Here is a 26933-nt window from a genome sequence, read left to right on the forward strand (position 1 = left end):
ACCCATATGTGATATCAGTCAGTATATTTTTATGCACAGCTTAGTCGGATTACAGCCATAGTTCGTCTATGCTACTCAATTAGACAACTGTAATTGTCCAAGTGCACATCCTGGTGAGAAAATCAAATTATTGGCCGAAGCATGTCATACCCCAGTACGCTAGGTGGTGCTTATACATGCATCTTAGAAATCTGATCATAGTCGGACTAACCCAGTAATTCAGTTTTCTTGATTGTTGTGTAAATGCACTGAGTCAGCGCCATTGTTTCTTTGTTCTGCCAGACGTACACACAGACACACACACACAACCCCACACACGTATATGGTACATGTTAGTTAGATTGTGTGTTTTCCTTCTTTGTGTTAAATGAAAGACTTTTCAACCTTCTTGCTGTCTATTTAATATTGTACAGGAGTGAATGTTAAGTTCGCTTGTAGTTATTAAGTTAATTATTAATCAGAGTTGTAAAATGTTCAGTACATTTTTATCAGACTGATTTAGTATAATCTTCATGAGTGGTGCCCCGATTTGCAGGATTCAATTTGCTTCAATTTGCAGGATTCAATTGCTTTTTTATAGTGCATATCTCATTTTTAAAATGTTATATATATAGACTAATATCTCTATAGCCTACTTTTCAACCATCTCTTGGGGTGGTTTAAATTGTTAAAATATGGTAAGAGTTTGTTTGCGTAAAATCCAGAGACTTAATCCACAGTAATTAATACATCAACAGTTAATGTTACCAGTACTACCGAAAAAAGTTAGCCTACTTTGCTTCATCACCCCAATCCTAATAGAGCGCAAGTTCTGGCAGGCAGAAAGAGAGGATGACTGGCTGCTGCAACAACAATGCCTTTAAGAGATGCTGCCCTATGGTCATCAGAACTACTCAACATGGATCACATGGCATCTGCGTGACATGCAGCACCCTCCTGCTACTGCCAAGGGTGACCTCCTCGCTAGAAGCCATGTGTGCCACCATTCAGATGGTGCAGCTGCAGTGAGTGGAGATATGTTTGCGGAGCAGACATGCATCAAGCAAGGGAAGGGAGTAGGAGGCATGAAAGGCATCTCCACCAACCCTGAGCAGGTTGCAGTGTGGATGCAATGTTTCAGCATCTGCTCCCATCTCTCCAAGTCACTTGATGAGATGCACGATGATGCTGAAGAGTTGGAAAAGACAATGAAGCCCAACAGACACAAAGAAGAGGGTATGAGAGTGCTATGGGAAAACTCTCACCCACTCACCACAGAGACTGCTACGATCGGACAGGACATGAGCACACTTTTCTCTTCATCGCTTCCTGGGGGATTTCATGCACCCATCTCAAATAAGGTGGTGACAATGAAATTCAAGACAAAAGGAGTGAAGGACAATGAGAAGATCATACGTGACCTTGTGGCATTGTTTGCTTGGCTGCTGGTGGTGGGGAGCAAGACAAGAACGGAGCTCTCTACTTTCTTTTACTACAAGCTTGGCCCGGTCCCTGCATCCATCATCAATGAGTATGGATGCCTCAGAAACAGTAACAAGTCTGTGATTGCTCAGTGTCTTGGAATCGTTCCCAATCTCCACCCACCAGACGTTGTACTCGTTGATACATCGCAGCTCATCTCCCACGTGGTGTGGCCATCGTCAGGCGCTGTGGCAGACCTCGCAGCCAGCTTGGGGCGCAGGCTTGATAGCTACATCACCCAAACATTTGTTATCTTTGACCGGTACGAGTCTGCCAAAGACCACGAGAGGCAGAGAAGAGCTGGAGAGACCTCAACAGAGTACCAACTCTCACTGACCTAACTGCGATAAAGTGATGAAGGACAAGACAAACAAGCGGAGGCTAGGCAAGCTCCTGTGCACATACAACATAGGAGATCACATAGAGATGGTCAGCAGAGCAAACAGGATTGTCACTCATGATGAAGCTGATATCTCCCTCACCTAACACATGTTCGATGCAGCCAGGTGTGGTGCTTAAACTGTCCATATTCTCAGTGATGACACTGTTGTTTGTGATCATGGTCTATTGGAGCTGGAGGGTGGGTATCACATGTCTCCTGCAGATGGAGAGATGGGATGGCACTATTCTCAACATCAGTTCTACAGTAGAGAATCTTGATGAGCACTGTTGGTCCATCCTGGCTATGCACTTTCTCTCTGGGTTTGACACCACCTCCTATCCCGTTGGTAAAGGGAAGGTGTCTGCGCTCATGGCCATGACAGTATTACCTGGTGGCTTGCTTCACTTCATCAGAGAGGAGGGAGTTACTGACTTGCAAATCAGAGAGGCAGTTAGGGTTTTTTTCCTGGCTCTGTACAACCACAGGAAGTTTGCATCTCTGAACCTCGCCAGATACGAACGAGATATAATGAAAGTGCAACAACCTCCCAAATGATGTTGATGATGTATATATGGTTATATAGTGCAGAGTAGCAGAAGTGCAAGGCGCTCTTGCTTGATGAAAGTTTTCTAGTTGTAACACGTTGTGTAACTAGTGCACAGAGTTTTCTGCTTTGATATTTTTGGCTATACTTGTGTTTTAAAACCTGTACCTGTACTGCAGGACTGTTATATACTACCTGTAACTTGCATTATACTCCTTTTTCTACATTATTTAACCATAGTCATAGTATTCTAGTTTGATATGGTACTTGCTTTTGTTATCTCAATGTCACCTCAGAGTGTAATGTTATGTTAATTAAAATGTACATATTCTGCATCATTTGGATAATTGTGTTAATAAATATCCTACAGTTTGTTTATATAGATTCAGCTAAAACTTCTAAATTGACTCAAATTTCATAAAAATCGGCCCACTGGGAGTTGAAATATGGCCTCTTTTGGTTTCAACTGCCATTTCGAATTTTGAAAATTTCAGAAATGAATTCCGCATTCTCAATAACCCCCAAAACCATGCCAATATTGTCCAAATCGGCCAAGCAGTTGCTGAAATATTGCCCATATATGCGTTTATTACTAATTATGCAAATAGCCAAACATACGCAAGCTAGCATCCAGCAGTTTCTTAATGGTGAGGACCCATACTGTACATTCCTACCATAAAACTTTGGTGTACTTAACATTTCTAGGTTCACAATGGGGCTCTATGGGCTGGCAAATAGACTAATGTGTGAAGTTCTATTGAGGTTCTGAGCCTGTTGATCGCCAACTAGTAGTGAAATCTCCACAGATCCATTGATTTTGGTTGGATTTTTATATTTTTTTCTGTGGAATGAGTATACTGTTTGGTGAAAATAATGGCGTATTGACTGATGTCATAACTTGGAGGAATAATTGATTGCCAGTGAAGTAAAGATAAAAATATTGGAGAAGAGTAAGAAAACGCCTAATTTTTTTGCATTAAATTGATGCAAAATCATGTAGAAATGTGTTTTAAGAGTTATTTTTTCAGTGGATGTTGTCAGCACATGTGTTCTGTGTATCTGGAATCCATTTATTGACAGCCTAACCAACCCACTGAGGAGTTGAGGAAAAAAAAATCATTTTTCACATTTTTCTGATAAAAAATATAGGGTGCATACACTAAAATAGCCAAAAAAAAATTTTCGCGATATTTCCGGCAAAGCAGACCCTCCAATTTATTGGTTCTTAGGGTCAAAGTTAACAGAAAAAAACACAAATAAAAAGTATGCCAGACCATGTCAGGTTCAACCTATTTTTTAGACTTTGGCTCCCCGACTATGATCAGTTGAGCCAGAGGCTCTATAAAAGGCGCAAACAATAAGGGACTGATGGGGCCCCCCCCGGTGGCAGCCACACTCCAATTCAAAGGACCGTGAATGAGAGCCATTTAGTTTTATTCTCGCTATCAGTTTGTCATAAAGAGCCTAAATTTTCTGTATGAAACAGTCATGAAATTGAAACTTTTGCAGGGTTTTATGTAGAAATGAAACAAATTAATTTACCAAGTCAAAGCTTTTTTGCATCTAAACCCATTATGGCTGCTTCAGTTTGCTCCTGGTTTATCTGGTGAATTACATATGGAGTACTTCTGATGTTGTCTTGGGTTTGGCCATGTGTTATGAAACCAGTTTGATAAAGGTGAATGATCCCAGGCAGAATTTTCTCTAGTCTTTTAGCTAGAATTGAGGCAGAAATCTTGTAAACCTGGTTTAAGAGACACACAGGTCTGTAATATGAACAGTCCAGCCCATATCCCCCCTGCTGAGGTACAACTGTTATAATGCTTCTCGAGGGGAGGGGGATGTCTCCCCTCTCTGAGTACCCTTATAGCACTCAGCTGTGTACCCGCCTGGCCCAGGGCTTTTATTGGTCTTGAGCCCAGAAATAGCCTTGTTCAGTTCTTTGCTAGTAATTTCGGCCTTACGCCTTGTTTTGGGCGTCAGACAATGTTGGGAGGTCCAGCCCCCCAAGCAGCGATGTTGCTTGTTCCTCATTCCTCATCGGCTGAGTGTACATTTACTACCCACCTCATAATGTTTCCGTTTCAAGAACCGCACATTTTTAATTATGTTTTGTGTTTGGATGTTGTTTATTTGACTTTTTACCTGTTGCATTTCTTGGTCGAGATTTGGTTCCAAAGTTGTCTTATGTTTCCTTTGTAGCCTTTTTAATTGTACTTCTAAATTGACTAATCCTGTTATTTATTTTTTTTCAATGGAGCTGTTTCAGCAATAATTTTCCCCTGTAGCTCTGCTTTGCAAGCATCCCAGAGGTGGGGAACCTCATCATTGTTGTTTTCTTACAAATATTTTCCTATTTCCTCCTTCATCTCTTCTTTCATCTTCCCATTCAGTATAAAAACGATACGTCACCATGACGAAATCCTCCTTTTAAAATTCAGATTTATTTCCATCTGTACTGGGCAGTTAGACCCTATATATATATATATATATATATATATATATATATATATATATATATAACAACAACATTGGTGAGGTCACACACTGATGTTGGTCGAGAAGGCCTGGCTCTCAGTCTCCGCTCTAATTCATCCCAAAGGTGTTCTATCGGGTTCAGGTCAGGACTCTGTGCAGGCCAGTCAAGTTCATCCACACCAGACTCTGTCATCCACGTCTTTATGGACCTTGCTTTGTGCACTGGTGCACAGTCATGTTGGAAGAGGAAGGGGCCCGCTCCAAACTGTTCCCACAAGGTTGGGAGCATGGAATTGTCCAAAATGTTTTGGTATCCTGAAGCATTCAATGTTCCTTTCACTGGAACTAAGGGGCCAAGCTCAGCTCCTGAAAAACAACCCCATACCATAATTCCTCCTCCACCAAATTTCACAGTTGGCACAATGCAATCTGAAATGTACCGTTCTCCTGGCAACCTCCAAACCCAGACTCGTCCATCAGATTGCCAGATGGAAAAGCGTGATTCATCACTCCAGAGAACGCGTCTCCACTGCTCTAGAGGCCAGTGACGGCGTGCTTTACACCATTGCATCCGACGCCTTGCATTGCACTTGGTGATGTGTGGCTTGGCTGCAGCTGCTCGGCCATGGAAACCCATTCCATGAAGCTCTCTGCGTACTGTACTTGGGCTAATCTGAAGGTCACATGAAGTTTGTAGCTCTCTAGCAATTGACTGTGCAGAAAGTCGGCGACCTCTTTGCACTATGCGCTTCAGCATCCGCTGACCCCTCTCCGTCACTTTACGTGGCCTACCACTTCGTGGCTGAGTTGCTGTTGTTCCCAAACGCTTCCATTTTGTTATAATAGAGCTGACAGTTGACTGTGGAATATTTAGGAGCGAGGAAATTTCACGACTGGATTTGTTGCACAAGTGGCATCCTATGACAGTTCCACGCTGGAATTCACTGAGCTCCTGAGAGCGGCCCATTCTTTCACAAATGTCTTGTTTCACAGTCTGCATGCCTGAGTGCTTGAATTTATACACCTGGGGCCAGGCCAAGTGATTAGAACACCTGATTCTGATCATTTGAATGGGTGAGCGAATACTTTTGGTAATATAGTGTATATATATATAACAACATTCAGAAGTAATCGACTGGGGAATGGGCAGAGTGGGGCGATGGTGAAATCTCTTAATGAGGGATATAATTCCCTGCAAACATCAACTTTACTCGACTTTTGCAAAAGTTGATTTTCCTGCTAAGTGAGCTGTCTGGAGGGCTGGACCCCCAGGATGAGTCCAACTTGCTGCTCAGTCTGACATTTGTCTCCTCCACAGATCATTAGACCCTGGGCTTTAGTTAACATTAAATTGAATGTGTGTCTTACAAAATACCAGTTTGCTCCAAGCGGTGCATATACATTAAAAAGGGTGAATTCACTCCCCTCAAATCTTCCCCCCCACCATGACATACCTTCCCGCTTAATGGGATTGAGAATGCCATTCACATTGTGTGATCTTACCTTAACCAAGCCTGTTGTCATTATACTTCTTTGATGGTATCTTCTGTCCTGTCTCTAAAGTAACCTTACCCCTATCGCTACAGAGACATGTTAAGAAACGAAAAAGTGATTGAACACTTTGGAACTTGAGACACACTGTTGTGTGATGATGCACAAGAAAGCTCGCAGACAGTTTGTTGAAGACAAGCAGACTAAGGACACGGATTACTGGAACCATGTCCTGTGGTCTGATGAGACCAAGATAAACTTATTTGGTTCAGATGGTGTCAAGCAAGTGTGGCAGCAACTGGGTGAGGAGTACAAAGAAAAGTTTGTCTTGCCTACAGTCAAGCATGATGGTGGGAGTGTCATGGTCTGGGGCTGCATGAGTGCTGGCAGCACTGGTGAACTGCAGTACATTGAGAGAACCATGCATGCCAACATGTACTGTGACACACTGAAACAGAGCATGATCCCTTCCCTTCAGAAACCGGGCCGCAGGGAAGTATTCCAACATGATAATGACCCCAAATGCACCTCCAAGGTAACCACTGCCTTGCTAAAGAAGCTGAGGGTAAAGGTGATGGACTGGCCAAGCATTTCTCCAGACCTAAACCCTATTGAGCATCTGTGAGTCTTCCTCAAATGGAAGGTGGAGGAGTGCAAGGTCTTTAACATCCACCAGCTCCGTGACGTCATCATGGAGGAGTGGAAGAGGATCCCAGTGGCAACCAGTGAAGCTCTGGTGAACTCCATGCCCGAGAGTGTTAAGGCACTGCTGGAAAATAATGGGGGCCACACAAACTATTCACACTTTGGGCCCAATTTGGACATTTTGTACTCACTTTTGTTGCCAGTGGTTCAGACATTAATGTCTGTGTCAAGTTATTTTGAGGGTACAGTAACTTTACACTATTATACAAGCTGTACACTGACTACTTTGTGTCGAAGTGCTATTTCTTCAGTGTGGTCCCATGAAAAGATGTTAAAAAAAAATATTTGAAGAAATGTGACGGGTGTACTCACTTTTGTGAGATACTGTATTCCAGGAGGATGTGCATGAGGATATGTTATGTGCATTATTCTTGCCAACATGACAGCTGCAGAACTATTCAAAGCTGTGAATGATTACATCTCAGGAAAACTGAATTGGTCCTTTTGGATGGAGTTGCTGCCATGACTGGTTTCACTACAGTGGTTGAAGAGGTTGCACCTGAATTTGTGTCTTTGCACTGTTATTCACAGTAAAATGCTGGCTAGCCGAAAATTAACACCTAAACTTAACACTGTATTGAATGATGTGATTGGTTTGTTAATACATTTTGAGCAGCTTTGTGAGGAGATGGATGCAGTGCACAAACACCTTCCCTTACACACAGAAGTAACATGGCTATCTAAAGTGAGATCGCTGGAGTGTTTGAATTATGAGAGCTGCTGCAGAGATTTCCCCACTGACAGCACTTGTCAGGTACAAAGATTGGGTCGCAAAACTTGCTTACTTGTGTGAAATAGTCAACCTGATATGGAATTGGAACCTGCTCAATGAACTCAGTCTGTAATTTCAGGGAAGGTTGAAATCTGACTTCAAGTTGGCTGATAAAGTGGCTGCATTCAAAGCTAAACTGGAGCTGTGGGATGGCGAATGAACGTAGGGACATTTGACACATTTCAAATACCAGCAGGGATTTGGGAAGAGACTGAGCCTGGGCCCTCCTTCTCCCACCTGCTGCAAGATCACCTATCTGTGCTTTCAAAAGAGTTCGAGCTTTAATTTCCAATGACTAATGACCCACGAAATGCAAAGGAATGGATTTGCGACCCATTTGAAAACATGCCTGGTGCATCGAGCATGTCCATCTTTTCAAATCAGACTGGGGTTCCTGGGCTTTTGGAGTCTTGGATTATATCGGATGAGTACTATGGCACCATTTTATCAACTTTATTGAAGTCCACATCTATTTCAGTTGTTTTCAGACAATTCTGCAACACTGTTTTGCTGTGAAGATCAGAAAATATTTTGTCGACTACATAACTTAACCCAACTTTCCATCAACATGAGAGTGAGCAGATAATGACTGAATTTAATCAGTTTTGTTTTGATCAGTTATCTTATCCTTTGGTGCAGATAGACCAGTAGTATCCTGTGGTTGATAGAGCTGTGAATCTTCACTTCATTTGCAATTCACTTGGATTATGATTCACCTGTCAGCAAATTGAAATCAATATGATTCTCAATGCATCTTGATGCATCTCAGTGCTCAGAATCAATTTTATACTATACTATATTAATTTTTTTAAAGGTTCTAAAAATTTGCCCATTATAAATCAGATTACAAATGTATAAAATATGTAACACAGTATCTGACCTACTTGAGTATATAAATAATTCAAAACAAAACATAAATCTGTCGGCAGATTATTACATGTGTGCTGTGATTGACATTGACATTGAATGCCGCAATCATCACGAGCATGACAGCAAAGTTGACAATGCCTCCTCAGTTAATGACTCAACAGCTGGGCTCGTTGTTTTCTTTTTCTGTTTTATTTCTCTTTTCTTCCTTATATCTGCAGATGTTGGCTTCATAAGAAAATGGCGAACGTGGTTGATACTTGTTGTCAGCCAGAAGTTACACACAGCATGTGTCTCATCCAACTTATTCCTCCCATCAGGTTCATAAAACCATACATGCGTCATGAGTTGTCCACTTTTAAAATATAGAGTGCACTTTTTTTCACCTGCTGCTGATATCTGCCTCCCTCAGACATATCTCCCAACAGTAACATTAGTGCTATGACCCTCAATTTAAAGCAAATGAGCAAAGTTGCAAGGCATCCTTACACAGATCAACACAGACTGCAGTCTCTACATTATACTTATGGGACCCTGCTACTTCCCTGTTAGCTCTGCTTGACCTCACTAACCGGAAATAAATTATTTTCAGTGCTCTAGAAATGAACACAGGGAGTTGCGTTGTGCTGCCCTTTGCAACTACTGTTTTTAACTGTAACGGCAAATAAGTTAATTTCACGAGAGTCAGGTGGAGCTAGCAACATGTCAGCTATTTGGCGATATTCCACTTGAGATAACCCCTTCAGTAAAATGGATATGTGCACTATGCAGGGCTGAATTTCGAGGGGTGGCACGAGTGTTGCCAATATGAACACCAGCAACCTTATAATGCATTTGAAGATGCATCATGCAAAAGAGCATGATAAAATAGCTCTCCCCAAACTTTATGAGACAGCGAGGGAACACCTTTAATTTAGGCTGAAGGTCACGCAGCTATCAGTTTTACTACTGACATGTGCCTCATGTCTTTGCTGAGTCGACACGCTAGGCTATCAGGTATCGCTATCAGTATCTGGAGGGGAAAAATTTCATTGACACAACTCCTGATTAATAGAAATGAAGATTCAGATTCCATCCACTTTCCACCAATGTCAAGGGTGGCCCGAAACAGGTGTTCAGCCCTGCAGGCCAAGTTTTAAGTCTGTTACATCTCCTGCTTAAGCCTGAAAAAGTAAGTAGGCTTGGTATTCTGGTGAAAACCCAGAATGAGTTAGAAGAGTAGCCAAATGTTGCTGTCTGTAAAATACAGTTTTATGCCCATTTTTGGCATTGCACTTTTGTTATATATTGTTAAATTAATGATTAACTTTTCAACAAATAAATTAAATGTAATAAATGCTTCACCTTGAATTGGAATTAGGAAATGATGTTGTTCAATTGCACTACAGCAATGCAGAAAAACAATTTGTGTCTCCCTCAAAGCCTTACCATTTGACTTGTAATCAACTGGTGGTAATAAAGTGTACAGCAGACAATTTGGGGAAGATTTAACTGTATCAAAAACTGGATATTGCTCCAACCCAGTAGCATCCATGCCCTGTAATACCTCTGTGCAAGCATTGCTCATCTTCCCTTGAAACTCAGCAGTAAAATCAAGGTCAGCTGGGCCTATAGTACACGTTTGTTGAGTTTATTTCAGGTAATTACTATTTCTGTTTCATACATGTGCCTCCCTCTAAGGGTTTTTGTAATTAGTCAGAACTTAAGTCAAAAAGGGGCCAAAATCTTCTTGATTCAAAGGATTCTTTAGACCCATGTTTTCTGGCTGAGGCAGCCCAGATAAAACTGACAGATGTCTTGTTTAACGATTGGTAAGTTAGTAGGAAATCCAGATACTCATATATATGTGCACAAGCACTGAAAAAGTGAGTTTTTCATATGTTCCATTTAACACTAAGATGCCAACTCAAAACACATTGCGCTTATCAAATATTTTGAGGATATGTTCAGTCTGATTTAATTTGGATTCTGCACTATGTAATGATTGCAGCATGAACAACAAATCAAACAGTGTTCACAAACACTGTGTAAGTCTGTAATGATGATGATGCAGCTAATACACTGTTCAGCTCATGGTATTACATTAATCATCATCGTCCTCATCCTACCTTGTTTTTTCTTTCAGCTTCCCATCAAAGTTGGACACCAGAACACTCACACCAAAGTCAGCACAGAACACAACAAGGAATGTCTGATCAACATCTCCAAGTATAAGTTTTCGCTTGTCATCAGTGGCCTCACCACCATCCTCAAAAATGTCAATAACATGGTGAGTGGGCTCCTTCCTTCTTTGTGTGTGGAGCAGGAAATGGACAGATTCTATAGTTTTGTCACTGTTGAAAGAGTTATTGGTTGTTGTGGTAATTGCTGTTAATGGTGAAGAGACACCTTCCCAGCTACACTGCTGGCTTGAAGGCATGGTGTCGCACTACAAACTTCTTCTTTGACATAAAGTGACAGAAGTACTTTTGTAAAGTTTTAAAAAAGAAAGAAGTTGAAATCCTGCCACACCTAGCCATTGTCAGTTATTTGCTTTTTTTCCATTTAGTTTGTAACTGCAGAATGCAGACAAACAGTTAAAATCATTCAACGGCGTCAATATATAAATGATCCAATATCTGTATTTTTTTTTCTTACCACATTTTATTGTTTTTACAAAATACAAAACAACACCCTGACCCATTAGACAGCACATACTATACAAAGTTATAAATACAGAAAAAAAGGAAGCGTTAATTCTAGTTTGTTTCAATCCACAGTATGTAAACACAAGTTGAGGAAATATGTACCCTTTTCAAAGTTGCACTTGTTACACAGAGCCTGCCAATCATTCTCAATATATCCAATGTTTAAGTCTTTTTCCCATCTATGAGAGAAGTCAGGTAAATCGTATGAGACTGAAGAACTAAGGAGTGAGTAAAATGATGTTATAAAATGTTTTCTGTTTTTGCGTTCTAGAAGAAATTTTTCAACATCACTGTAAGAGATGTTAGCAGAGACAGAGGCAGTCTGTGAAGACACAAAGGCCCTCATTTATCAATCTTGCATGAAAACAGGTGCAGATCTGAGTGCAGAATTGGTCTTACAACAGGACACACGTGTGATTTATGAAACATTCGTATCTGACCAATTCCATACAACATACGAATGATCGGGTCTTGATAAATATGGCGGCTGAATTCGATTGTCATTAACATGTTACGCCCCTAAATATGCCTGGTTCAGAGGCCTCGCCCACTGAGGTCAAACATGGAGAGAAGAAACACTGACAAGAAGAGAAACTTTTCTGAGATGGAGATCGGCATCCTGGCAGTGCCGGCACATCAAAGGCACTCCATTCACTAATGCAATGTTGTACAAAACTGAACAGGCCAAAATAATATTGCACACTTTCTCTGGGGTATACAGCAGCGTTCCCCCTGCTGGTCCGAGACGGAGCCATCTGCCCTGCAGCAACCCGAAGCAGCTCCACTGTGACCCGTGTGTGTGTGTGTGTGTGTGTGTGTGTGTGTGTGTGTGTGTGTGTGTGTGTGTGTGTGTGTGTGCACTATTGAATCTGCGCTCCTGCTCTGTAGCAGAGCATGTGAGAATTTCCGCTCCCCGCTTACGTGGGTGTTCGCTGCTTCACTCCATCACTCAAAGTTATACCAGACCAAACGAGTGACCTCTGATGTAGGCTAACCCTCAAAGGCACACGTGAGTCTGTGTGGACTTGTGCATGCCCTAGACTCGTGGAGAGCGGTATCGGAACGGAACCATTGCACTGGCCTTTGTATTAAAAGCCGCTCTGCATTCTGACTTTGTGCGCTCTGCGCTCCACTCTGCTCACATGCCCTGCTCTGTAGCAGGGTTTGCCAGCGTGGTTATTAGGTATTACTTTAATTAGTTGTCATGTTAGGCTGTTTAGCCTATCATATTTCATTTTACAAAAAAAAGTGGTATCAGTAAAAACGTGGGCTTTTTTATTATTGTTTGTTTTCGAATCCATTTTGATCTGTTCTAAATATGTGACTTCTTATGCTTAATGACAGCTGAGGTTTGTTTAATAATTATTTTCAGACTCAGCAAGATTTTGCTGTGTTGCATCGCAAATCCACCGACTCAGATTTGCGTACATGAGCTCAGACCTGACGTGAAATCTGATCGTAGCTTCTGCTCTCTTCCAATCTGATAAATGCTGAACCTTGCGTGGAAATGGTCGTACGCACGGTTTTCTGCTGTACGTTCATTTGATAAATTAGGGCTAATGTACCTAGTCTGTAAATACCCCCAAAAAATGGTGCCTGGTAATATTGAATGTCCTCTGTAACTGCTGGAATGACAGTAAGATATTTTCTCTCAATAGATAGCCAATTACATGAATTCCCTTGTCCCTCCAAGAGATGATCGTGGGTGAGCTGACACCTGCAGGGAAATCAGTATTTTGAGTTATGGGAAACAGTACAGACTTCACATTCTTCCTACCCATGTATTTGGATAAATCATGCCTTATTATGATACTGTTGTAAATGATAAGGTTGCTTTTTGCTTCTGGATTTATCTTCTTTGCTTCACATGTCATTAAGCTCCATGGGGAATAAGGGTGGCAAGCCCAGGAATCAATACATGTCTCTCTTTTAACAGAGGAATGAAACCAAAGCCAGAAGTGGCATGCATGACAGGCCCAGTTATAAAACAGCTTATTAGGCATAGAAAGTCCACCCATGTCTGTAGGTAATTGTAGTATCTTAAGCCTTTGCCTAGGTTTCCTGCCTTGCCAAGCATATTTGGAGAACGCCCTCTCTAAGTCTAGGTTGATTTTCTTTGATAGATATAAGGGGAGCATTTGCAAAGGGTATAATAGTCAAGGGAGCACATTCATCTTAATAAGACTGATTTGACCAAGCAGGGAAAGGGGTACATTCTGCTGTCGCTCCAGGTCTCTCTTAACTACATATTGGGGCAAAATTTAATTTTTGCAGATCCCTCAAGTCTGAGGAGACCTTTATCCCCAAATAAATAATGCCAGATCTCAACCATCCATTTTCCCGAACCTCTGTAGTATCCAGGGCTCCCAGTGGCATAGCTTCAGATTTGCTAAAATGTATTTTTTAACCAGATATGTTACTAAACTTATTGAAAATATCCATAATTGCAGAAATTGATCGTTGAGGGGAGCACAAAAACACAAGGATATCATCCGCGTACAATGCAATTTTGTGTTACTTAAGGCAAAGAGGAATGGACTGAGGGCTGTGGGTGAGTGGCAAATGGTTTGGATCCATTTAAGGAAGTCCCCCCCTAAACCAAATCTCCCCAAAATATCAAACAGATAGCCCCACTCAACCCTATCAAAGGCCTTTTCCGCATCCAGTGGGACGGCTAGTGCCTTCTGCTAATATTGTGAGGTGAACTGTATAATATTCAAAAGCAGTCACACATTACTGGTTGAATAGCACCCATGAACAAAGCCTGACTGATCTGAAATTATAAGTGTGGGGAGTAATTTCTCTAGGCGCCTGGCCAGAAGTTTTGACAACAGTTTGCTGTCAACAGAAATCAAACTGATTGGTCTATAAGAACCACACATGACAGAAGGCTTATCCCTCTTCAGAATAACTGAGATGTTAGCGATGCCTAATGTAGGGGGAGACAACCCCCTATTAAAGGAGTCCAAGTACATGTCTGTAAATGCCCTAATCTCAGAAGACGATGTGCAATAGTGGTCCTTGTAAAACAGTTTCACTACTTCGTTTATTTCAGATGATTTGAGGCACCTAACTCCATTTCTGTCTATGAGAGAAGGGATTACATTGGTGCTCAGTTTTACCATGGGCAAGGCGAGCCAGCAGCCGACCTGGCTTATTGCCTGATTCAGATAGTCTATGTTTGGCAAAACAAATCTGTGTCTCTGCTTTTCTGTTTAAGAGCAGATTAAAGACAGAGCGAGCTGCGTCCAGCTGATTCGCCAGATAACTGTTATACGATTTCTTGAACTGTGCTTCCAGGTTGCCTATTGTCTTTTCTAAATCAAACTATCTTTTAAGGGCATCTTTCTTCTGTGCTGATGTATAAGATATAATAGCCCCACATATATATGCTTTGCCAACTTCCCACAGAGTAGAAGGACTAATATCTGAGGTTTAATTTAAAGAAATAAACTGCTGCCATTCAGATATAATATACTCAATAAAAGAATGGTTACTTAGCAGAGTAGGGTCAAGCCTCTAGTCCCTGCAGGCTGGATAAGGAGGAGAGATAGTTACACTGATAGGGGAGTGTTCAGAAAGAAACTTGGTATCGATTGTACAGTTCAGTATCCTGCCCAGAACTGTCCTTGAAGACAAGAAGTAGTCTATTCTGGAAAAGACCTGGTGGGGATTTGAGAAGAATGTGTAATCTTTATCTAGGGGGTGTAACACCCTCCAAACATCATATAAATCTAGATCTTTACGTTTTTTGTCAATTTTAGTTTCTTTGCTGGAGAAAGTAGTTTTGGGGGGAGACTTATCAATATTCGGGTTAGGTGTACAGTTAAAGTCACCTCCTAAGAGGGTATGGAGAAGAAAATTTGACCAAACTTTTTGAATTATAAGAAGACTAGAATACCTAGATGAGGTGAGGCAGAGAGGTATCCTCCCATCCGCGAGAGAAAATCACACCACCCACAGGCTGCAGTTAGATATTCCTCATCTTCCATACGGCAAAAGTTCAGTTTCTGTGTCTGCTGTGTAAACCGTGTATAGACCACTGTATGTGATCCTCATTCCGCTCACGGAATTAACCATTCTTGCTCCACCAGTGCTCCTCACCGTCAGCCAGGGGGGAAGGGGAATTGCTTTCATTTAAATTGCTCCTCAGGCGCTCCTCATGGGCTCCTGTAGTTCATAGTGGGCTCCACCCCTGCATTGACCTCCTACAGAGAAACAAACACAACATCATGCAGCGAGCCAAGAGCTCGTTCCTAAAACGGCACTGTCTCGTTAGTAGCTTGGTTTTGTGGTGTCGGACCTCGTCAGAGAAGACCGAGAAGACCGCGGCAGCCCACAAACCGCTATAAAGCAACTAACATTGAAAATGAGTATAGTAGCGCTGAGCTAGCAGTATATGGGCGCAGCGCTGTTATTCCACCATCTGGGGAGAACCCTGCATTCTTGCTCAGAAAGTCCTCTGCTTCCCATGGGCTTTTGAAGGAGCATTGCTCCCTTTTGAGGATGAAACAGAAGCTGGCCAGGTAGCACACCTGGAACCGTGGTCCTCTCAGACAGCAGTGAGGATCCGTTGTTTGTCACTAAAATTGTGCAACTTGATGATAACAGGTCGATAATAATTTTTCTGCGTCGGGCCTAAGGCTCTGTGTGCCCAGTCAATTCTAATCTAGCCTCGCTTGGTATCCAGTCCCAGTATGTCTGGAAGCCAGGTCCCAAAAAACGTAACAGCCTGGTTCCCCTCTGCACCTTCCTTAAGGCAGATAATTTGTATGTTATCTCTGCGGCTCCTGTTCTCGCCGTCCTCAGCTCGCTCTGTTAAGATCATTACTCATTCAAGTTTGGCTAGCTCGTTTTCAAGAGTGGTTGTACGATCCTGGCCATCAGAGATGCGGTTCTCAGTCTCAGTTATTCGCTTAGTGTTGTCCTCAACGCGGCTGCTTAGCTTGTCCAGAATAGAGTGTAATTCTGTAAGCTTCTGCTCCATGAGAGCGCCAATCTTTTCACTAACCGTTTTGGGGACTATGTTAGCCATGTTTTCCTCAAACGACATGCTGTTGCCATCATCCATGCTAGCCTCTGTGTTAGCCATGAGGGGCTTTTTTTGCTTCGGGACGATTACTACGCGTTGCCTCTCATGAATTAGTATTCCTTGTAGTGCCAGACATGTTTCCCGGCAAATGTAGCCAAAAATTGAGATTTAGTCAGTCAAAAATTGAATTTATTGGCTGAGAAAGCGGGACGTCCCCCCCCCTCCCCAATCTGTATTTTAAGTGGCTCTAAGGTTTTCACAAAGAAGTAGTTTTCACATCAATATAATGCCAATTTGATGGGAATAGCCTGTATATAGTGGCTTTAAACAGTAGCCCTTTTCACACAGAGAGACCGCATTATTGCCGCAGTGGTGGTTTGCGAATTCTCTGCCATTAGTTGTTCACACAGAGCCAAGCAGTGCAGCCGTGAAGACGAACCACTGTGTAATTCACACAGAAAGCCAGTGCTGCAGCTCTTAAAAAGCCGTGATGGTACACATCATGATGACATCTGTGTGTTTTCAAGGTGTTTCCCCTGTCATTCTAAACCCGCGGACAGTTTATAATCATATGGCTGCTGTTATAATGTGTTGTGATTGAGATCCTGACCCACCAAACATCCTGGAAAGGGACAAAGTTAAATTTTTCACTCTAAATTACACAGTTGCCATCAGGACGCTGTCTGACTCTGTCACTCGCGGGGAGAGAGGCTGGGGAGTCTCAGTCTGGAGGGCTGACCGTCGCAGAGATTTATTTCCAACACAAACATCTGGTGAGCTAAAGACTTTTGCCAGTGATGGACCTCTGATACTACCTCCAGAGGAGTATCAGCACTGGAGCGAAATTTCACCCCTTGCCGCCTCTGAAACTTTCACACAGAGGAGGAGGCGGAGAATTGGCACAGGATCCCCACATCCAAACAGCAGTGTGAATGGGGCTAGGGTAGGCATCACAATTAATGCAATGCATATGTTGATGAAGGTTCTCATTCATCAAGGTCATGGTCATTTTAAGTGCTGTATCATAGCTAACTGGACATGTTTCAGTTTCTTAAAGACATTTCACCTTTCATCATCACACGTGACAACCCCTGACTCAAGACATAGTAATTTCTGTTATTTTGTTTGCAGTCATTCAGCAGTCATTGAAATGTTACGCATGATCTGTGAGGTCAATTTTATTTCAATATGAGGTCTGCATCAGATGGAGTAGGAACAGTCAAACACTGATGGAGCAGCCACCAGGAACAATTTTGGGTCACGAGAACACTTCCACATGCAGACTTGCAGGAGCCAGGGGTTGAACCACAGATCTTTTGATTAATGGATGGCCTGCTCTTGCTGCCTGTATGAAATTATTAAATCTGATGAAGGTGATGTAAGCCATAGATTGGCTGGAAATTCACTTGCTTGAAAGACATGGTACCCATATCAAGACACAGAAGCTGATTGACCCAACCATTCACTTCACCTGGTTACACCACTTTTGTCAGCTTTATAGGCTGCTGTTCTTAAGCTCTGCACAATTGTAGAAATGTTGTTTAATTCCATGTCATACCGTACGAGTAGATTATGAGGTTAAGCCAAACTCACAATTTACAGTGCTGTGAAAAGTTGTTGTCCCATTACAGTTTTCTTTTGTTTTTGCTTTTTTGTCACACTTTTAATGTTTCAGATCATCAAACAAATTTTGATATCAGACAAAGATAACCTGAGTAAATACAAACTCTCTCTCTTGCCCTCGTTCTGTTGCTCGCTGTGTTGTGTTGCTCACACACACCTTGTAACTAAATCCCAACAGAAAAAAGTAATACTAAAATGTCATAATATTTCCTGCCAGCACTTCTTTGTTTATATTGGTCATAATCATCGGAGACAAAAACATTTAAGAGACCTACCTGCTATTATCACAGCTTGACCAGCATGGATGGACTGGACGCTTTATATCCACATGACACATTGTGTCGCCATTAGGGCTGGGTAGCAGTCAAAAACTTTCGAAACCGGTACCAACACCGATACCTTCACTTCGATACCGGTTCCTGAGCGATACTTTTTTCCAATTTTATAATATCAGTTCTAACAAAAAGAAAATTAAAAAAAATAAACAGCGAATAATTTCCAATGCAAAAGAACACTTGCCAACAGGTGACAAGTCAGTATCTAATGGTCACTGCTACATACTGAGGACCTTTTCACTTGGCAGTTTTTCTTCAGAAAAATCAACATATCTGCTTTCTCAGGACCTAGACAAGCCCGCTCGTGGCTGATGGTGTCGACTGTGAGGAGAAGATAAACAGAACAGTGAACATTAGGTGAGCTGTTTAACCAGGCAACCCAACTGATGAGCACATCTTTACAAGCTAAACTTTATCTGTTACTGTCAATCTCTAGTTGGCTTTTGATTTAGCTAGTTACATAGCCATAAAATAAAGCTACACACTAATATCTTAAGATAATGTTACACCCCGGAGTCCAGTGCTGGAGATTTTGACTCAGGCCGCTCGGGCTCTGTAACATCCACAGCTGGACTTAAATGCTGAGAGGAGGATGGCTGTGGTCCGCTCCTCTTGCAGTCAAACACGGAGCAACTTTCTGCTGCTTCATCAAATTAGTCGTGTTGCTGGCCTTAGCAACAGTGATTTTTTTTGCATATATTGCATCGCCTACGATTGGCATCAATTTTGCTAAAATGGAGCCACGCTTTTGACCTTGGTGGCATTTTTTAACCGGTTCGACGACACACACAACTACAGTTCACAACACAGATACACATGAACCCTGTCTGTTGGTGTAATCACAGAATGTCTCTGGTCACCACATATGTATTTTTCCTGCATGCCACAATAATATTTAATGTTACAGCCAATCACTGCCAGCAGTACCAGATCTTGATCACGTGATTAACCTCTGGGGACTGAAACTGGTACCGAAAGACTAGGCATATTTTGATACTTGGTACTACCGAAGCATTTCGTTTGGTGCCATAAAAGAACCAAAGTTCGGTACCCCGCCCTATTTGCCTTGGCACTCTTTTTGCTACTTTGCACAGGGGTAATGAGAAAAAAAAACATTTCTGACCATGTGGAATGGACTCTTGGCTCTGCTTCACTGGAGAATCTATTTACTTTAATTATTCTGTTTTATCTTGTTTTACTTTATTCACGATTAACTTATTTATATTATTGATTTCATAGCAGTTTTAGACTTTTAACCTCCTTTAGTATTTTATCAGTCTTAGTTTTAGTGTTAGTGTTTATTATTTCATCTTATTTTACTGCCTCTAGTGTCTCCTCAGTAGAATACATCAATGATAGCATTTCCTCAGTTCCGCAATACCTGTTGTTAGTGCCCTTTTTTATTTATTATCATTTATTTACTTATTATTACTCACTCTTTTATGTCACTTTCTGTGTTTATAAGTAGCTGAATACGTGTGTTTGTGTGTGGGTGTAAATGTGTGTGGGTGTGTGTGTGTGTATGTATGGGGGGGGTTGAAATTGTCGCTGTTTTAATTCTGTAAAGCACTTTGTGCTAACTTATGATGTATTAAAAGTGCTCCATAAATAAAGTCTGATTGATTAATTGGTTGATTGATTGATTGATTCAATTACGTAGAGCTTGAGGAAAGTTCAAATCTTGGACATTCTTCCCAACGCCCACAGTTGATCAGTCCTCATTAACCTATTGGCATGGCAAATGACACGAAGATGAATTTCAGTCTGACTCTAAGATGAGTTAATGCGGCACAGAAATTTGGTCAGAAACGGGCTCAAATCATAAAGTGTATACCCAGCTTTAGCTTTAGAATACCTAGTTTGAGAATGTTGAACATGAACAATACAGAAAAAAGACTACGCCTAAAATCAGTTTAATGCTGTGCATAAATTGAACAGGATTTCATATCTAGAAACAAGTGACTTGAAAGTGAAGTCACCGGGCTCGTTTATTGATCCCAATCAATAATGTGACATGAATTTGTTAGATAAAAAAAACACTAACCCTGAGGGTTCCTAATGCTGTAGATGCTGTTTGACTGTGACTGTCTCCACAGCGGATATTTGGAGAAGCTTCAGAGAAGAACCTCTACCTCTCCCAGCTCATCATCCTGGACACGCTGGAGAAGTGCTTGGCTGGGGTGAGTCTTCCCCTCTTAACGCTGCTGTCTTGACTTGTAGAAAACAAAACATTTTTAAAAGAATCTTTCAAAATTGTGTAAATGATCTGAGCTTGTCTCAAGCCTTTGTGTTGAGAGTAGGCTATTACCCCCCATCCTTGCGATAAAATAAAGCAATTCAGTATCTCAGTTGCTGTGTATGTGCTCACCAAGACACAAACCACTGTTAATTTACTTATCCTCCATCACACATCACACTGTCTTCATCAATGGGAGGTTCCTCCATGAACCTCGGATTACATTGCAGGCATTTTGTGTGAAGATTGTATAGGAACAGCTCTCGGTTTCCTGTACAGATTGTCACTAGTGTTCTTTGCTATGTTGAAACAATGTTGTCTTTCTTATTAGCCATCTATTTTTTATAAATCTGGCCAAGACAGATCTCCTCCTTTTTTAAGAGGCAACTCAACATGTAGCGTTCAGACAACTAAAATAAATAAGGATTCTTCACCTGATATTTTTCAAACAAATACTTTCTCAAATGAACAGAAAATTAAATTCATCAAGATCACAGAAACACATACATAGCTCTTCAGGACTACCTTTTATATCTGCCTACTTCAATTGGCAGTGATAAGGTACCATATCTAAAATGAGCAGACAGGCACCTCTTCCCTGTCTTTGTATTAATATGTTGCAGTAGAACTTTATCCTTTATCCTTGATCTGTATCACCGCCCACAGTTTGACATGCATATGATCTACACATTAATTGCAAAATGTAACCATCACAGTGTGAAATACTGTTTTACTGCCACCTTAATTTTATAAAAGTCATGATTATCCTGTTGGCTGTTCTTGGACATTTTCATTGGTATAACTGAGAAGATGGACACTCTTCTCATTATATAGATAGATCATAGATAGTTTGGGATATTTATTGCAAGGTCTGCTAAATCTATGGCCTGTCCATTGACACACAGCTCTGCTGTTATCGAAGCAGCTCCAGTCTTTCTTTGACTGTCAAGTACAGGAGTATATAGTGTTGATAGGCTATGACTTGTGATGTGTAACCAAACAGATGCAACAGAAACAGTGCTGCAGGTGGGACATTGAGTGAGACTACAGAGCGGTGACCATGGAAATATTGTAACACAATAACACAGTGTTATAAATTTATATAGCAGATGGCTGACCGTCACGACTGCTATGCCTTCTACCATGACATGCTACAGCACACTCAGTTACTGCAGTGCCATTGTTATTTGCATTTCTTGAGCTTAGCTTCCTCTATATTTTGATATATTTTATTTCAAGCATAGAAAAACAAAAGAAAATCAGTCAAATAAAAGCTGTCAGAGACTGAACACAACTAAGTTATCAATGTGATGTGGAGATGAAGACACTTTTATACTGGGCATGAGTATGTACTGTATGTTTGATACTCGCTGCTCAGAGATGTGAGAGTTGTTTGAACTCCCTTCCAAGGTGACTGGAGACCATTTTCTCGGCTGGGTGAGACACGGTTCATGTTGAGTTCTGCCAGGCTCACTCCAGTGAACTCATGCACAGTGGTGTTCAAGGCAAAAGAAAACACAGGCAGGTATTTGTCCCAGGTTTTGTGCTTTTCTCTGATATAGGAGGCAATTATGGCCTTGAGACCTCTGTTAACTTGTTCGTTGAGGTTGGTTTGTGAATGATACACTGATGAGATTAACTGGGTTCCTTTGTTCCAAAAGAATGTAGCTGGGTAACGCCGAACAAGTGAGAATCTTCTTGGTTAGAGTCAGTGCAACTATTTCTGCTGTGGGCCTATCTTAAAGGAAATAACTCTTTCGCCGGGGATTGTAATCAACAAGGATTAGAAGATGGCCTCTTGAGATTCTTGGAAAAGGACCCAGTTCTAACATTTTCCATAGTCTCTTGATAACAGTTTGTTGTAGTTTGCTAGGGAGTCATTGATTTTCAGGTTTGTGTATGTTCGTATTTGGCAGGTTTGACTGGACTGCACATTCTTTGCATCCAAACTCATGTTGGGCCAGCAGGCCAGGCTCTGGGGCCATTAAAAGGTTTTCTAATTTCCCAAGTGCCCTCAGAATGGAGGAAGTGGTATATAGACTTGGTTCATTGTATTAGTTGGATGTTGCACAATCCTGTAAACCTTTGCCTCCAGAATTGTGCCTTGCGTAACAGGGTTGACGCACTGTTCTCCAGATTCCAGGATGGTTTGATATAGCTTTTATATTTCCGGGTCATTCTGCTGGACTTCCAGATTTCCTCATCTGAAACGTGCAAGTCCTTGTGAACTTCTCTTTTCAAAGGTTACATGGTGGCACAGGTGGGCAGAAAGCAGTTGGAAAGATCAGCAGACACTCTTGACAATGCATCAGGTACAGTATTGTACTTTCCTCTTCAATGTTCCACTGTGATGGTGAATTCTTGCCATTTGAGTGCCCAACTAGTGGGTCTAGTGCTGGCTTCAGGCTACATATCAAAGAGAAGTGATCTGTAACAACAGAGAAAATCTTCCCTCCCACCTACCGACATGAAAGTCACTTAATATGCATGTAATGTGATCCTGATGTGACACTTTGTGGAAAAGCCAATAACATTTGTAGCTCATGATATGTGCAGAAAATATAGCTGCTCAAATTTAATTCTAGCGATTGGCCTGAAAGATGTGTCTGACGTTTTTATTTACTTCTACTTTAATAGAACATTTAATGAGCTTTCTTCAGCAGTGGCTTTCTCTTTGCCCTTCTCCTGTAAAGCTTTGAGTGGTGAAGAACCAGGGCAGCAGTTGTATCCAGCTTCTGGAGCTTTTAGATTAGTCATAGGTGTCTTGGTGGCCTCCCTCACTAGTCCCCTTGCACGGACACTCAGTTTGTGAGCATGGCCTGCTCTAGGCAGATTTACACATGCCACATCTCTTCCATTACTTAATGATGGATTTAACTGATGAGGATGTTCATTGACTTAACCATGTTTTTGTATCGATCCCCTTAACTTATACTTTTCAATAACCTTTTCACGGAGCTCCTTGGAGTGTTCATGGTGTAATTGTAGCCAGGAATACTCATTAACCAGTGATGGGACCTTCCACACACAGATGTCTTTACTACAATCACTAGAGACCCATTCACTGCACCCAGGTGATCTTTATTTCACTAATTGTTAGACTGCTAGCACCAGTTGGTTGGTCCTCTGTTGAATTAGGGCAGTCACTATAAAGGGGTTGAATACTTATGCAATCATGTATTTTACATTATGTATTTTTAATGTGCAAGTGGAATGGATTTGATGGTGTGATGCATTTTAAATGGTGATGTAGGCGGGTCTAAACTAGCTCAGCAGAGAAAAAAGCCAACCCCACACTAACCTACTATAAAAGCCACATGAGATGTTTTGATCTGTGAGACTCACATTTTAATGTCTTTTATCATAATCATTATCATAGAGTTTTTAAAAAAAAGTGGGTATCCTGGTCAGAGTTCAGGTGTAAATTCTCTCTCACAATTGGCTACTGACAGATGTGTGAGCTGACAAGTGAGTCATTCTGAACAGCAGTAGAAGAGGTTATACCAGCATCTTGTGTAAAAGAAGTTCAACTTCACTGACATTCATCAGTGGAACTGAGAGCATCAGCGCAGCCAATAGACACGAGCCACACTGCTCTACATACTCGCCCTCTGTTTTCATCACCCACGTCTGTTTCCATTACTGTTAGTAACGGGCCATTCAGTAACAAATCTGCCCTCATATTTTGACTTGTTCTTTGGGGTGCTGACTGCTGATCCACAGCCTCTCCTTATTTTCAACTTGGAGGAACAAATCAGTGAAACAGATTAAGGCCCGTTATTCTGACAGTGTTCCACCTCTCTGTCCTCCCTACTCAGCAATCCAAGGACTGCTTGCGCCTTGATGAAACCATGCTGGTCAAACAGCTGCTGCCAGAGATCTGCCATTTTATCCATACGTACCGTGAGGGCCACCAACACGCTGCTGAGCTCCGGTCCTCAGCCTCAGCTGTCCTCTTCTCTTTGAGCTGCAACAACTTCAACGCGGTCTTCAGCCGCATATCCACCAGGTATTTTCTGAGCAATACTCCAGAGCCCTAGCCATCTTTTAGGTGCTGTCTCTGTGATCATCGGTAGCTAATTTTATTGGCTAGTAGAGCTAATATAATTAGTCAGTTAATTGAATAGTTGACATAATTTTAATTGGCAGTTATGTGTTTCAAGAAAAAATGTACTGATACCAGATTCTAAAACATGAGATTTTTGCATTATACATTGTTTTATGCAATGCATTAACAGCTGAACACATCATTTTTGGATAATTTACATTTGTATATTCATTTGCCTATCAGAAAATAGCAATTTGATATCATGATAATCGTTTCAACATGTACAAGTGCAAGCATAAGAAGTTGTGTGCATGGAATGAGCTATATGGCCAAAAACCTTGGCCCAGATAATCTAGTCTATATAGCAGATTTCTGTTGTCCCTGTCACACACATTCTCACCAACTAGAAATACTCCCATTTGGTTTATGCAAGGGGAATGTCTAGTTAGATTGGGAGGAAGTTGAGGACTCGGCTGTAATCAAAAACTTTTTAGTGTTTTTGTCGAGTTTATCACACAGTATAGATTATGATGGAGCTACAATCTGTACATCATCAACATGCCCACTGGCTCTCTGTGAATTATTTAGGCAATTACCTGCTCTAATCCCACATGGGCTCAATCAGAGTTTGCACTGTGATTTTTTTCAGGGTTAAATCTAGTGAATGTGCAATTAATTAACTAATTTAGACGTTTGATACGTACAGCATACATGCATACAGCTACAGTCGCGGGTACATGTGCATATGGTTTGAATGCCATTGTGTGAATACAGTTTAAGGACTAGCTCAACACAAATCTCTACAGACTGTACACATTTATACAGTTGTACATTATTTGTCATCATATGCCCAACCCTATTGTGTGAGCAGTAATTCATTTTCACTTCAAGGTTAAACGATTTCATGTTATACTTTCTGGATGTGTTTGCATTGAAGCAGCATAATTCATCTGTGCTTTTGTCCATCTCCTCAGGCTACAGGAGCTGACTGTGTGCTCAGATGACAATGTGGATGTTCATGACATAGAGCTGATGCAGTACATCAATGTGGACTGCTCCAAGCTGAAGAGACTGCTGCAAGGTAAACTTGTTAAGTTTTTACAGGTTTACATTTACAGATGTTCCCATACCATTTTCACCTCCTTGATTTCAATACCTGAACTTTATGTATTGGCTCATAGCTTTTATCACTGGCTGGCACCATCTGTCCCCTTGGTAACAAATGGCTTGCTGGCAGGATATGTGGCATATGTTGGCTGGATTAAACCAATAGGTAATGCTTATTTATATTGGAGAAACAGCTGGAGGAGAGCTTGTTAGCTGTTAGCTGTTAGCAGCCTGTGAGCAGCGGAGTCCTGTTGTATGTTCAGCTAAAATATGTTTGGTTAACTTTAGGGATTAAAGATGTCAGTACAAGCACTGAAGCATCTGAGATCAAGACACAGCTTTTTTCTCCCAAATTCTGGTTTATTCCTTTATTCCTTTTTCTTTTTTTCAGTGTACAGATAACTTTTAATTTGTCTTAAACCCATTTCTTTCATTCAAGCAAAAATGTAATCATAATTATCTCTTCAACATCTAAGGGTGATTTTATTTTCCCACTACTAGCTAAAGTAATAAATGATAATAGAGTAAAGAAACCGCAGGATCCCACTTCTGATAAATAAATCATGTTGTATTGGGTCACTGCATAAATTAGTTAACTGCTCCAGCTTTTTAGGCAGTATCGAATGTATTTCTGATACTGTTCATAACTCATAATTTCCTAAACAAACACACTCCATGGTGGTTTAAGTTATTTATTATAAGTTGGCAGACATGTATTTCTGTCTTATTTTCTGAGAGCTGTTGTAGGGTATCTTTAACCAAGCATTGTTGACTGGGCTTGGTAAAGGACCTGGTCAGTGCTACTTAGGGAGTTCTTAATACAAAGAATTTCTGATCTATTAAGCCAGAAATTTTTAAATAGAGGTTTCTGATCTGTGATCAGTTCTGTTGTGTTTTTCTGTAATCCTGTTTGGTTTTTTTTTGCAGAAACTGTCCTGAAGTTTAGAGCTCTCAAGAAGCCTGCCCAGCTTGCAGTCATCAACAGTTTAGAAAAGGTACATCTACTGCCCTGTTTCTGTCTTAAACCATTTTACATTCAAATCTAGTGGTGTACAGTCAAAGTAACTAAAGTGATTATAGGCGCTATACTGCTGAACAGCTAATATATCAATCATTGAGCCTTTGTTAACGTTTGTTTGCAGAGAAATGCTTGGGTGCTGTCAGT

The 26933-nt window shown here is 41.2% G+C and overlaps 1 protein-coding gene across 7 annotated transcripts in view; it reads left to right on the forward strand.

Moving 5' to 3' along the window:
- Positions 1-26933, forward strand: part of nf1a (neurofibromin 1a) — a 159907-nt gene that overhangs the window by 18315 nt on the left and 114659 nt on the right. For 3 of the 7 annotated variants that reach the window (XM_037073420.1, XM_037073437.1, XM_037073429.1), the window contains exons 2-7: positions 10826-10969; positions 20474-20557; positions 22857-22925; positions 24432-24622; positions 25636-25742; positions 26696-26763. In XM_037073420.1, coding sequence (XP_036929315.1) covers positions 10826-10969; positions 20474-20557; positions 22857-22925; positions 24432-24622; positions 25636-25742; positions 26696-26763 — 663 coding nt within the window. Of the gene's footprint in view, positions 1-10825; positions 10970-20473; positions 20558-22023; positions 22139-22856; positions 22926-24431; positions 24623-25635; positions 25743-26695; positions 26764-26933 lie in introns of those variants that run through there. The other 4 variants (XM_037073448.1, XM_037073472.1, XM_037073456.1 and 1 more) reach the window with 2 other exon arrangements.

This window comes from Acanthopagrus latus, chromosome 2 (genome assembly GCF_904848185.1).
Source record: "Acanthopagrus latus isolate v.2019 chromosome 2, fAcaLat1.1, whole genome shotgun sequence".
Lineage (NCBI taxonomy): Eukaryota > Metazoa > Chordata > Actinopteri > Spariformes > Sparidae > Acanthopagrus > Acanthopagrus latus.